At 38.1% G+C, this 13,394-nt stretch overlaps 1 protein-coding gene across 1 annotated transcript in view; it reads left to right on the top strand.

Moving 5' to 3' along the window:
* Positions 1-6: 6 nt before the first annotated feature.
* The window catches only part of LOC131777382 (uncharacterized), a 31,992-nt gene continuing 18,604 nt past the window's right edge, over positions 7-13,394 (top strand). Inside the window, 23 exon segments of the mRNA XM_066163099.1 lie at positions 7-140; positions 829-999; positions 1,386-1,406; positions 1,643-1,899; positions 1,901-1,947; positions 1,949-2,016; positions 2,019-2,138; positions 2,141-2,319; positions 2,321-2,441; positions 2,444-2,883; positions 2,885-3,035; positions 4,555-4,767; positions 5,358-5,501; positions 5,689-5,907; positions 6,388-6,606; positions 7,305-7,634; positions 7,960-8,160; positions 8,917-9,135; positions 9,804-10,028; positions 10,211-10,462; positions 11,247-11,465; positions 12,106-12,330; positions 12,701-12,865. Coding sequence (XP_066019196.1) covers positions 116-140; positions 829-999; positions 1,386-1,406; positions 1,643-1,899; positions 1,901-1,947; positions 1,949-2,016; positions 2,019-2,138; positions 2,141-2,319; positions 2,321-2,441; positions 2,444-2,883; positions 2,885-3,035; positions 4,555-4,767; positions 5,358-5,501; positions 5,689-5,907; positions 6,388-6,606; positions 7,305-7,634; positions 7,960-8,160; positions 8,917-9,135; positions 9,804-10,028; positions 10,211-10,462; positions 11,247-11,465; positions 12,106-12,330; positions 12,701-12,865 — 4,231 coding nt within the window. The 5' untranslated portion in view covers positions 7-115.

Genomic DNA, 13,394 nt, shown 5'->3' with positions numbered 1-13,394 from the left:
CTGGTATTTGTATGGCCTATTTTCCCAGATGGTTTTATAACAGCAAAACTAAAAAATGTGAATCTTTCATTTATGGTGGATGTAATGGTAACGCCAATCAACTTTAACACCGAGGATGGTTTGTAAGAAGTCTTGTTTAGGGTAAGTTTGAGTTGTAGGGAAATAAACATGGTTGATTAAACCTGTACCTCCCACATCCAATTTTGTAATTCTCCTTACTGTCACCTACTACAATTTTTATAATGTTAATTCAGAGAATTTAGTAGTGGATCAACTATTATCCCTAAGTTGATATTTTTCTTTATTCTCATCAACTTTTTGGTTGATAATGTACTGATATTGTGGGGGGGGGGGAGGAGAAATTCTGTCTTGGTCACTCATGGGAGTTAAAGGGTTAATTATTTGGCAGCTGCAGTTACAAATATGCCATTTATACGAAACTGATGAGAATGCTTAAGTCAGAAAAATATTATTTAACAAAGGTTAAGAGAAGAATCTGGCTGGAAAAAAGCATACAGTTATGATCATTATGTGATTATAATGGCAGTAATGAATTGTGTCTTGAATCACTGTACAGTGTACTTGATGCTTTTGAAAATTTGTTACATCAAGTTGTAGAAGAATGATGTTGACATCAAATCATGGATTCTGGATGAATGTGTTATATAGTTACATGTACCATATTAAAATTCAATAGCCATGTTATAGTGGATCCAAAATGTTGACTGGAAAGTTTTAAGGTTTGAAAAATTTACTATTTTCTTCTAACTTACAAGTATGCCTATGTCACTGACCCTGCTTTATTTCTTTAAATAATTTTCCTTTCAGCGGATTTTGTTTGCAAATTACAGCCAGATGTTGGGCTCTGCAAAGGATATTTCCCCAGATACTTCTTTAATGACACATCAGGGCAGTGCGAGAAGTTTATTTATGGAGGCTGTGAAGGAAACAGTAACAACTTTCACACTATAGAACTGTGCCAGAAGAAATGCCAGCCTGGTAAATTAGCCATACATGTGCTTTGGTCTTCGATTAAGTATTGTGATAAATAGCATTACAGCAGTAACTCTTCAATTGTAGTTGGTATGATTTATTATTTGGTGCAAGATTGATGTGGAGCTCTGTACAAACCTTAAATGTTTCATTGAACTCAAGGAATTTTCAAGAAAGGAAATTAGTTAGTTTTGTCTCTTGAGACTTTAGGTGATTGTTTCCTTAGACTTAAAGTTTGACCTGTGTTTAGGTCAGAGGAGTTTTTTGAAGTTGCTTAGACTCACAATTTCTGTGGTTTTCTTTGAAAAAAGTGCAGTTTTTAATTAGTTTGTTGGTACATATCTTGAGAATTTATCGTATTTTACTATTGTTGTCCCTTTTCTTTTTTTCAGCATCTGATGCAGCTGTTAAAGGTAGGTAGTTGCTCAATTATTGATTTGATTCACTGTTCTTTTCAAATGAAACTTAATTGTTAACCTACACTTGGTTGGTTGGCACAGACTAACTATTTAAACCTCACTAGCTAAGAAGATTTTCTGCTTTGCAAGTGAAAAAATTTTGTAATTGTGTCAAAATACTTACTCTAACCACAAGAAAGACAATTGCTTATGTTTTTGTCTTTTTTTGTGTGCCATTATTTTTTATATAGATAATCCTGGCCGCTGTCCATGGCGTAGGAGTATTCTTAGGTTTTGTCCTCTGGGACAGGATACTTGTGAAACTGATCAAGAGTGTAAGGGCGATGACAAGTGTTGCTTTGATGGCTGTAGTCATTCAGGTGCTCCACCATTGAGTGAAGTCAAACCAGGTCAGTGTCCCAAAGTAGACAAAAAGAATGGGACTGTCTGTAATAAGATGGGAGACATGTGTGACAAGGATGCTGATTGTCCAGCAAGTCGGAAGTGTTTGTGACAATGGCTGCCAGAAAGACTGTGCCATGCCAGAATCTGTTGCGTGCCTTAAAACCTGGTGTGTGCCCTCAAAACGACATAATTGATCCAAAGCTGTGCAAAAGTACAAAAAATGATGTGATGTTGATGGTGATTGCTTTGGCCATTTGAAATGTTGCTTTAATGGGTGTAATAAGGAGTGTTCTGTGACACCAAAGCCTCGTCCAAAGCCAGGAGAGTGTCCCCTGAATGATTATCTCCACCTGAACTGTGCGAGGTTACAGAAGACAACTGTAAAAACGACCAGGATTGTAAAGGAAGGGATAAGTGTTGTGCAACAGGATGTAATCTGGATTGTATAACCCCTCCCATCATAGAGAAGCGTGGTCAGTGCCCAACTGTGGATTATATTGATCCTGAAGCTTGTGAAGAAACAACAGAATCAGTGCAGTGTAGATTTTGATTGTAAAGGAAGGGACAAATGTTGTGCAACAGGCTGTATAAAGGAGTGCGTAACCCCTCCCATCCTAGAGAAACCTGGTCAGTGCCCAACTGTGGATGAATTGACCCCAAGACTTGTGAAGAAACAACCGATAACTGCAGTGAAGATAGTGATTGTAAAGGGAAGGACAAATGCTGTGCAACTGGCTGCATAAAGGAGTGTGTAACACCTCCAATTGAACCTCCTACCACCATAAAGGATGGTCAGTGTCCTAAACCATGGAAGGGACTTGATGGTATCTGTGACCGACGGGGGGACATGTGCTCTGGTGATGATGATTGCAGTGGACTGCAAAGGTGCTGTTTTAATGGGTGCCAGAAAGATTGCATTGAGCCTGTACCTTTGGATAAACCTGGTGAATGTCCAAGCCCTTGGAAAGGGAAAGATGGCATTTGTGATCGTCGTGGAGACATGTGCAATGTAGATGTTGATTGCGATACTTCTGAAAAGTGCTGCTTCAATGGCTGCCAGAGGGATGGTGTTAAACCTGGCACTGGCTAAGAAATCTTCAGGGAAGCCTGGTCAGTGTCCAATTCCATGGAAACAGCAACCATGTGACAGAAAGGGAGATGTGTGCAGGGAAGATATCGACTGTAGTTCTGGAAGCAAATGCTGTCACAATGGCTGTCAGAGGGATTGTGTCAAACCAGGTGAGGGTATCCAGTTACTTTCATTCTTATACTTTCCTGTAAGTCGACTCCCAAAGTAAATCACAGGTAAGTTTTGTTTGTATTAGTTTTGCTTTACTTGGCTTTGTGATTAATGCAACCCTCTTGAACTAGATTGTGTGATTTTGTCTCAGTGATTTTTCACTCAAGACATGTTTTGTTATGTGATGTGTAGTTTGACTGCTTTCATTTAAGTAGTTAAAACATCTGCTATAATTTAGCTCTGTAAATGTGGTTTTTGAATAGAAGATATTTTATCTGTATCACCTTTCTGCTTAAAAATGTACAAATATTGTAAGGATATGTAAATTTCCTCTTTGTCATTTGTAAGAGTAAAAGGGTTAACCCTTTAGCTTCCAAGATCTGATTGTTAATTCTCCCCTCTAGCAGCTACAGATTTCCTTGTAAATTAGTTGAGAACTTGGTGTAAGATCTAGATAGCAGCTTCTACCTGATAAGTTTGAATATTCTCATCACCTGTTTGCTGAATAATGTATGGATATTACTGGGAGAAAGATTCATGTTAATCACTACTGGGAGTTAAAGGGTTAAAAAATTATCAGGCTGTTCAACTTACAGTGATTGTATGTATAACTTGTAATCAAACATCCTTGTTCTATATACAGTTTAAATATGTATTAACCCTTTAACTCCCAGAAGTGATGCAAATTTAACTTCTCCCTACAATATCAATACTTTTGCCAGCAAAAAAGTAGTGAGTATACACAATTGTATCAGGTAGAAGTTGTTTTCTTGATCTAACGCCAAATCCTCATCACCAATCCACAAGGAATGTTTAGCAGCTATAGGGGCAATTAATAGTCAGATTTTGGGAATTAAAGGGCAAAGCCGAACTTCATTTTAAGTGGTTACCATGTGTTAAGCAGTCAGTTATCAAAGTCCCTAAATCATTTCCCCTAAAACACTGTCAGTAATTTTTACCTCTATTAAGCAGTCACTTCTATTATGCAGTGGTAGTCACCTTGTACTGAGTCCCAGTGGCCTGTTTCTATCGTCTTCCGCCTGTCTTGAAAGGTCATGTAAAGCAGAACCACTAAGAACAAGCTCTCAAGTATACAGTATTTAATCCATATTCCCGCAGATCAATGGTAGTAGTATATTTGAGCAAGATTTTGAACATAAAGTGGTCAATTACAAAATGTATGGCATAAAAAGGGGTCTTTTACCATCTTTTACAATACCCCTATTCTGTGGAAACAGTCAAACTGCATGCATTAACCCATTAGCTCTAAGAATGACTAAAATCTAATTTCTCCTACAATATCACTCCCAAATCATGCATTAAGGTTGTGAGAATAAAGGAATGGTCACCAGGGAAGGACCCTTTTGATTGGCAAACAAATTCTCCTTGTCAGCACCTTAGGAAATGTATAAAGAACAGTGTGGAGAATATGCATACTGATGTTAGGGTGTAAAGGGTTAAGCAGCCACCATTCCCCCTAGCTGTTACTTTTCATAATTGATCTGTATTTTTAAATAGAAAATCTTACAAAGTGCCAAGAGGAAATGCAATCTGCTTTGGACAAGTTAGCATTGGACCCCCCTCTCCTTGGTGTTTTTGTTCCACGGTGTAAGCCTGATGGTGATTATGAGGACCAGCAGTGTCATGAATTGTACTGCTGGTGTGTGGACAAGGATGGAGAAAAAATACCAGGTACAGAGGTACAAGGCACAGCTGTCTGTTCCAAACGTGGTAAGAACACAAACTACCTAAAATATATTATTACATACCTGTGCTCATCAAATCAATTTGTTGGAGAATTTAATCTTCTAATTGCTAGCATTTTTGAAGAAGAGCCAATTGTGTCAAAACAAGCTGGTGAATTTTCCTAGAAGTTCCCAAAAAAATCTAGTTTTCATTGCCTCCCTCCCACCATGAAAGGTTTTGGTAGAAGTATTTGAGTTTATTTTAGATGATATATTTTTCTCTGTACATGTATAGTATGAGTTTTTTCCTGTTAGGGTTCAGAAAGTGATCAGTGTGCACTAGTTGGTGACGACATCTAAAGGTTTAATCTGTTGGTAAGAGGCTTGCAACCACAGGGCGAAAGTTGGCAGATATAGCACAATTTTCTTTTGAAATGGAGCCTTCAATTAATCAGTGAAATTTAAGGTAGCATTAACATCAAGTGTTGCCAAATTGTGACCGTCCTGGGAATGGTTAGATGGCTTTCAGGCTGAAACCTTGCTTGGGAGGTCTGACTTAACCCAACAGCTGTGTAACTATTCACCCTGAAATTTTTAGACTAGAACTAAAATAAAATTCTATATTTCACTCAACAGAAAAACCTGGAACATGTCCTAGACCTTGGTTGGGTCAAGAGGGGGTTTGTGACTTGCTTCCTGACATGTGCCAGCATGATTCTGATTGTGATGGAGACCACAGGTGTTGCTTTAATGGATGTCAGAATTTCTGCACATCTCCAGGTATGATTTCACTAAAATAGAAGAACAAGAAAGAAATGAAGAAATGTGGTGAGCAGGACAAAGATACATCTGTTTGCATATCTTCTTTATTGTTCTTTATACATTTCCCTAGGTGCTTATAAGAAGAATTGAAAAAATTTTAACTTATCAATTTGTTGATCAATAATTTGGAATTCCTTCATTTCAGTTGGTATCAAACTCTGTGCAAGGCACAGGAAGAGAGAGATCTCAAAAACCCATGGAGGACGCTTCCCAATAGGAGCATTCATACCTTCCTGTAAACTAAATGGTGATTATGAGGAGGTACAGTGTCATGGATCTACTGGGTTTTGCTGGTGCGTAGACAAGCTTGGCAATGAACTGGAAGGTACTCGAATCAGAGGAGAACCAAATTGTACCACTTCAGGTATGATGTCAGAGAATTGCAGGGCACTTTCATAAAGTTGCTCTAATTTTATGTGTGACCCTATGCTATGGTGGTAACAGCTTCAAAGGGTGCATTGTTCAGGATAATCCAGATCAGGATCATTTATCAGAGATCACTTGGATTGTGGTGCACCAAGGGATTGGGGTTTGGGCCTAGTATCAGTTTCATGACAGTAAGCATGAAATTTCAGTATGCTTGAGAGTGGGAAAGAAATGTTGTGCAGAGTGATGAAATTCAAATCCCATGCCAATGGAATACAGCAGATCAGTGATCCAAGTAATCCATGTCCAGGGTGGATTCAATGAATCAGTGATCTTAAAATGGATTCCCACTAAAGGAGTGCAGTACATCATAATTATTCTTATCCTGATCACACCAAGGGAATGCACCCAAACACTTAATTTGAAATATATACCTGAACTGCATTGTGATCAGCTGTTTGGAATTTCTTGATTTCAGTTGGTACCAAACCCTGCACAAGACAGAAGGAGAGAGAGCTCTCAAGGAACCAAGGGGGTGTCCCCTTAATAGGGGCATTCATAACTTCCTGTAAACCAAATGGTGATTATGAGGAAGTCCAGTGTCATGGATCTATTGGGTTCTGCTGGTGTGTTGACAGTCTTGGCAATGAAGTGGATGGTACTAGAGTGAGAGGAGAACCAAATTGTACAATTTCAGGTAAGATATTGGAGAGCTGAAGTGCCCCTTTGTGAATTGCTGTCTTCAGTTTTTAATCTGGCAACAACAGCTTCAAAAGGTTTCAAATAGGGGTTCACAGCTATGTATGTAGCTGGATCATCCAGAAAAAAACTTCAGATCTGAAATCACAATTCATGGTTGAGCACAGGGTCACCACATTATTATGAGAGAGGTTAAGCATGGCAGTTACAGAAAATATATGCTTTCAGTTATTTTATCATAATTTTAAAATATTTTTGTAGACTTTCACAAGATTTTTTTTGCTGTTTACCTACACAGGTTATCTAAAGATTGTGCAAGAATTGAGTTAGGCAGAGTTCAAATTGCACTTTACTTTTGTTGTAACAACTAAACAATGTAAACTCTTGCATGTGATGATGTACGATATGAGTCCTTGAGGTTTTTACTGGTAATAGTTTTGTGAAGTATGGGGACTTACAATATATATCAAATGAATTTAAAAATGCATTAAGCACCAATTTCTGTTTGCAATTGCCCACTTGTAATCAGGCAACGGTAAATCAGAAATGTTCTTAAACCATAGTATGCACCTACATCTGTTGGAAGTATTTCTCCCCTTACAGGAAAGTGAAATGTAAAACACAGTACAGTATCTCATAGACCCTGCATATACCCAGCCATTGGGATGATGTGGATATGTTTTCCTATTTTTTCAGCAAATACTAAGATGAATGGAAAGGAAGGAACTTGTCCTACGCCGTGGAAGGGGCTTACAGGTTTCTGTGACAAAATGGGTGATGAATGTGGAATGGACTTTCACTGTCCTGGAAATCAGAAATGTTGCTTCAGTGGCTGCCAGCAGATGTGTGTGAATACATCAGAGGTTCACAAGAAAGCAGACACAAAACCTGGCCAATGTCCCAAACCTTGGCTGGGTAAAGAAGGGCTGTGTGATCGCCGTGGGGATATGTGTGCGAAAGATACTGATTGCAAAGGAAGTGAGCTCTGTTGCTTCAATGGCTGCCAAAAGGACTGTGTTAATCCTGGTTGGTAACATTTCCTCTTCATCATTGTACTCACAGGATGACAAATTAGGGCATATTTCTGACTAATTTGATTTAGTAAGAGTGAGTTACATTTTCAAAACTTCCATGTAAATTTTTAAAATTTTTTTGTTTATAAACCAATTTTCCTTTGATTGCTGATGTTTCAGCCTTTTTGGTCCCAATCTGGTTGCTTATACCTATTAGATATGAGCCACCATGGAAATTGGGGTCATTAGTAGTCACAACTTGAAGGCTTGAATCATCTGGTGTTATATCAAAGCCAAGAAAATCTACTCAAATAACCCTCTCTCATCATTTTTGAAAGGTCTGTCTACTTGTCAGCAAAGATTTGAAGAGTCTTTTCTGTTCCCACAATTGGGCCGCTTTGTTCCATCATGCAAGAAAAGTGGTGGATTTCAAGAAATGCAGTGTCACTTTTCCACGGGTTACTGTTGGTGTGTAGACAGTTATGGCAAGGAACAGCTTGGAACACGAACCAGAGGAAAACCCAACTGCACTCTTCCAGGTAAAAAGGAAACAAGTATTTGTGAGTGCATGTACATCTAACTTCTGGAAGAATTATAGAGATATTTGTAGACATCAGTTTGCACATACACTGTTAAGTATACCACTCATGCCAGGTGGCTCTTGCATGTCTTTTATCTGCTACTGGAGAGATCAAGGGTATTTTGGGTCACTCCCCCCTACCCAAAACATTTAATCAGATTCTACAGACATATTACAGTGCCCATTTTTGAATGTAAGAGAAGAGCCCTGTGCTCAAGAAGATTACTGGCAGTACGTTAATTTTTGTTTTATCAAGGCTTTTGTTTGTGCGCATGGTCGCGTGTGCAACAATTCTGCTTTTGTTAATTAGCGGTAAACTAAAATAAATACACGACTTTTTCGCTTTTTTGTAAGGTTATGAAAGAATTTACAATAAACTTGACCAATCTTTACTCACCAAAAACGGTGCGCTTTATAACCAAGTATTTTAGCGATATTTTCAGTTTGAAAACATGCAATAATGAAGTTGCTGAATTGGGGGTGTGTCTTATAGCCAAGTGCGCCTTATAATCAAATAACTACGGTATACAGTGATCATAAGCCATACAATTTGACCTTGTGACCTGAACTCCAGTTCAGCTGTGGAACTACATGTAAAAGAAACACATTTGATATGTTCAGATCCCGTGTTGTGAGTAAGCTTTTGAACTCAATTTATTTGACATGCATTCACACTGTCGAAGTGTTGTTCAATTCTAACATTTGATGTTTCCAGATCCATGTCAGTTCACCTCGTGCCCATATTATGGACAGTGTGTTCCCAGCAAGGACCACAAGTCAGTAGAATGCAAATGCAATATTGCCTGCATAAAGATTTATGATCCAGTTTGTGGAACAAATGGCAAAACCTACGATAATGAGTGCATTCTGAAGGCTGAAGCTTGTGCGGAAAAGAAGAATGTCACTGTTGATTACAAGGGTGAATGTGAAGTAGGTCAGTGGAAAGGTGAATTTATTTATAGCCTCTGCAGGGTTCTGGCCCAAAGGCTGATACCCAAGGAGGCACTATAGAGTCCCCTTGTATAGGGAGAAATAAGAAATGACGTATAATTGATAGAGTAGGTGACAAATGATAATTGAATCAAATCAAGCAGCCCATGATTTTAACTGTCCTTATGGCATGTGTTTTACATTATATTGTAAACAATGGAAACGATTTACAATAGCATTTGGTTTGAACCTGAACTCAATTTTTTTTTTTTCCAACAATGCTTCATATAAACTCTGCTCTGAAAAAAGTTTAAGATACAAATTTTAGTGTTGAAAAAAGGGAGGGGGCAGTGTTTGTGACAACCATTACTAGTTTAAGTTAATATGGTTTTGTGTTTTACTGTAAGTAATAAGGAGAGGAAGAAGAGGGTTTTATTAGATGAAGCATAATTTCATTCACAGTTCATGCCAGGATAACTTTAGATTTGTATCTTAACCTACTGTGAGACAGATCACTGTGACAGTAATTCACCTTTGCTAGGAGAGAAAGGGAAATATACCATGGGTATCAGTTTTATGGTCTAGATTCGGCCTTAGTATAGTTAATTTTCAATTTATTTTGTGCATTTCTCTATAGAAACAGAGAAAAAATTAAATCTTTTTATCTTTTAGTGGATCCATGTGCCTCAGTTAAGTGTGACTTCTATGGCAAGTGTGATGTCATTGGTGGAAACATCACTTGCGTCTGCCCTGGTGAAGGTAGCCACCCAGGCTGTGGCAATGAAGAAGAACCTCTCTGTGGTTCTGATGGAAAGATTTATGAGAACTTGTGTCTCTTAATGACTGCCTCCTGCCAACAAAAGACAGAGATTAGCCCAGCACTGCCAGAAAGTTGTGGTACAGGTTTATTTCTCTCATTTTCCTTTCAAATGAGGTTCAGTATTGGATAACTGAATCACTTCCTTCCCATCTTAAGTCTTTGGGTAATTTCGCTAATACCCCTTTTTCCCTTTTATTAATGTTAGCAAGGGTAAAGATAATGATAATTAGCACTCTGATCATTAGTATCAACTTTGCAGGAGTAGTGAATATTGATCCCTGCGTCAACATCACGTGCAGCCATCCATTGCAAAAATGCACCACAGACGATAAAGGCAAACCTGTCTGCAGCTGTACACACCTTGGATCCTGTCCAAAGATCATTAAGCCAGTCTGTGGAGATGATGGTCAAAATTATGACAATAAGTGTATTTTGGACTTTGTCTCATGTGAGAAAGGCAAAGTTGTGTCTGTAGATTATGAAGGAAAATGTGAACCGGATATTACATCAAGTAAGTTAGACATGGTTTTGTTACTTTTGATTGTATAATTATCGTTAAGGAAGTCAGCAATATTTCATGATACTCTGTGGATTTCTGAAATACCTTCTGGTGATTTGGGATTTTAGAATGAGTCTGTGACCTGATTACCAGGTCTCCACCCTTGTTCTGATCATCATACAATACATTATTTGAACTAGGGAGTGACAAATTATCATGTAGGCTGGTTATCCAGGCAAGAGTAGTCCTGGGAAGGAGTATTTTTGGTGGTGGTGACTGATGTTTAGCAGAAATCAAGGTCAGAGTCGAGAATTGATACTTGGCTTGGATGATGGCTTCCACAAAGATTGTCGAAACCCTCGTCGCCACCACTGACAATGTTCCTTCACAGGACTACCCTCGCTTGGGCAATCAGAATACACTATCATTTTTAATCGTTGTTTGTTTGGTACATTGTAAAACGTAGTTCAGAAGATGGATAAGCAATATTTTTCTTCAATTACTGAATATATGAAAATCATAATGTCATATATTCATTTTATGATGTCATTTATTCATTTTAAAATTTGTCTTTATTGAAAAAAACTGAATTTACTGTTGACTTAACTAGGAAATTAGACAAACTGTATAATGTCAAAATGATGTCAAAAACGGTTCTTCATAATTGGTTATCAAATTTTAGGAATTTACTGTATCCATCAGTCGGTTCTGATTTAGAATGGAATTATGTTTAAATCATAAATGGATTAGTCATTCCTTTTCCAAAACTCACATTTCAGTTGTTTAGTTTTAACAGGTGCTACACCAGATCCCTGTCATAAGATCAATTGCAGCCATTATCTCGCCAGTTGTCAAGACATAAATGGTACAGCAACCTGTGTATGCTCAACTGCAGTGACACTTGAATTAAGATATGTCTGTGGTTCTGATGGAAAGACATATCCAAATCACAGATCCTTAGAAGTTGCCAGCTGTCTCGCTGGTGGTGCTATCAAGAAGGTCAAGGATGGAAAATGTAAGAGCTACTGTCCAACTTTCAGATACTCCTAGAAACATGGAACCTTGGAAAAACAGGAGGATATATTCATGAGAGCTCGCTTGGCTCCTGAGAGCTTTTTCTTTTTTTTTTTTCTTTTTCCTGGACCAGCTGTCATTTATGGATTTGTTTTGTTGTTGATTTTTGTCCATGCTCCTTCTATCTGCGACAAAACATTTGACACATTGACTTTATTAACCCTTTATTACTTCCATTTGATCTCTTTTGCCCTTTTTAAAGTAACCTATTTACCCTCTCCTCCCCCCCCCCCTCAAAACATAGTTTTATCGCGTTTATATGGACTTTTAGTTACATACAGGCAACACTGAATGGGGAAGGGGGGGGGGGCTTGTCAACGAGCAAGAGTGTGGTAGACACAGGAGTGTTATTCTACAAATAAATAGATAAATAGGACTGTTTAAACATGATGTGTCTACTAATTTTGACATTGATTGTAGGTACTTTCCAATCCTTGCCGACTTGCTATTTAGAGAAACCTTTAGATATAAGCCATATTTTAATCCTGAAGAAGCTGGATTTCAGATTTTTGGCTCCTCTATAATTGCCTCAGGAAAAGTGTCCTGGTGTTTGACATGATTTTATACCCGTTTCGTTTCAGGTCCTCAGCTTATGAATCCTTGTGAAGTCAGCCTTTGTAGCCACAAGCGTCACAGGTGTGAAGTTCAGAATGGCACAGCCTCGTGTGTTTGTAACACAGCATGTACATTAGAGTACAATCCAGTTTGTGCTTCTGATAACAACACCTATCCCAACCCGTGTGGTATGGAGGTGGCAGCATGTCAGAGTGGGGAGCGCCTTCGAGTCGTCAAACCAGGAAGATGTGGTAAGCTTCATTGAACACTTTAAAAGCTGACGTTTCGAGCGTTATCCCTTCGTCAGAGCGATTAGACGAAAGGCTAACGCTTGAAACATCAGCTCGCAAACTTTTAACGGTGGCCAATTTACGTTATCAACCCGTTGATGATACTACATTACCCTGTTATACTCTCCCACCGACGCAGCACCACAGTTTCTTTAGAAACTTACGCCATCTATTCATTAAATACTGACTGATTCAACCGTAAGATGTATCCAAGCATTTAAATGATTAATGGTTTTGTTTTTATTTGTTTGTTTGTTTTTTTTGTTGATAGCAACTACTTTTTACGTTGTTTACACTGTTTGGTGACTTTGAATTTTTCTTTTCATCGTAGATGCTGTTATCTCTGGTTTGAAACCCTATATCTGTCCCGCTCCGTGGAAAGGTCTGAATGGAATTTGTGACCGAAGAGCAGACTCGTGTACGAAAAATGAGGACTGCAAGGAGGATGGAGGAAAGTGCTGCTTTAATGGCTGCCAGAAAGACTGTGTTCAATTTGGTATGTCAAATGAATGCAGATTTCATTTAATTGGTTTAAGAGGGAAGTGTTTTTCAGAACGTTGATAGGATTGTCAAATTATACCACAAGAACAATGCCAGTTGCAGATTCTGACAATTTAGTCATGCAAACGTTTCCGTTTTCCACAGTTAGGTCATGCAAACCTGTATTTAGCTATAAAATGACCAAAGATTAAGTAATTCCAAGTATTTCAGAACTTAAGTTACTTTGCCATTTGATCATTCTTGCGTTATTAAGTTGTAAAAGATCAAAAAGAATTTGGCTGCACGTGAAGTAATATACTTAAACTGAAACTACATCCTGTCAACTTATTTTCCAAAGGAGAGAATAATCAATCTAAGTAAAACTGATGCGTGGGTTATAATTTTAAAATAGCGATTTCACCTATATTTAAGTCTGATTAGCTGTATTTCTCTTAATGATTTAAGCAATTTCACCAATCTTAAAATCTGGATAGATTTTGTTTTCTTGATGAAACCAACAAACATTTATTTGTTTTCTTTGTATG

Source organism: Pocillopora verrucosa, chromosome 3 (assembly GCF_036669915.1).
Source record: "Pocillopora verrucosa isolate sample1 chromosome 3, ASM3666991v2, whole genome shotgun sequence".
NCBI lineage: Eukaryota > Metazoa > Cnidaria > Anthozoa > Scleractinia > Pocilloporidae > Pocillopora > Pocillopora verrucosa.
This window is presented reverse-complemented; position numbering and strand designations above follow the sequence as displayed.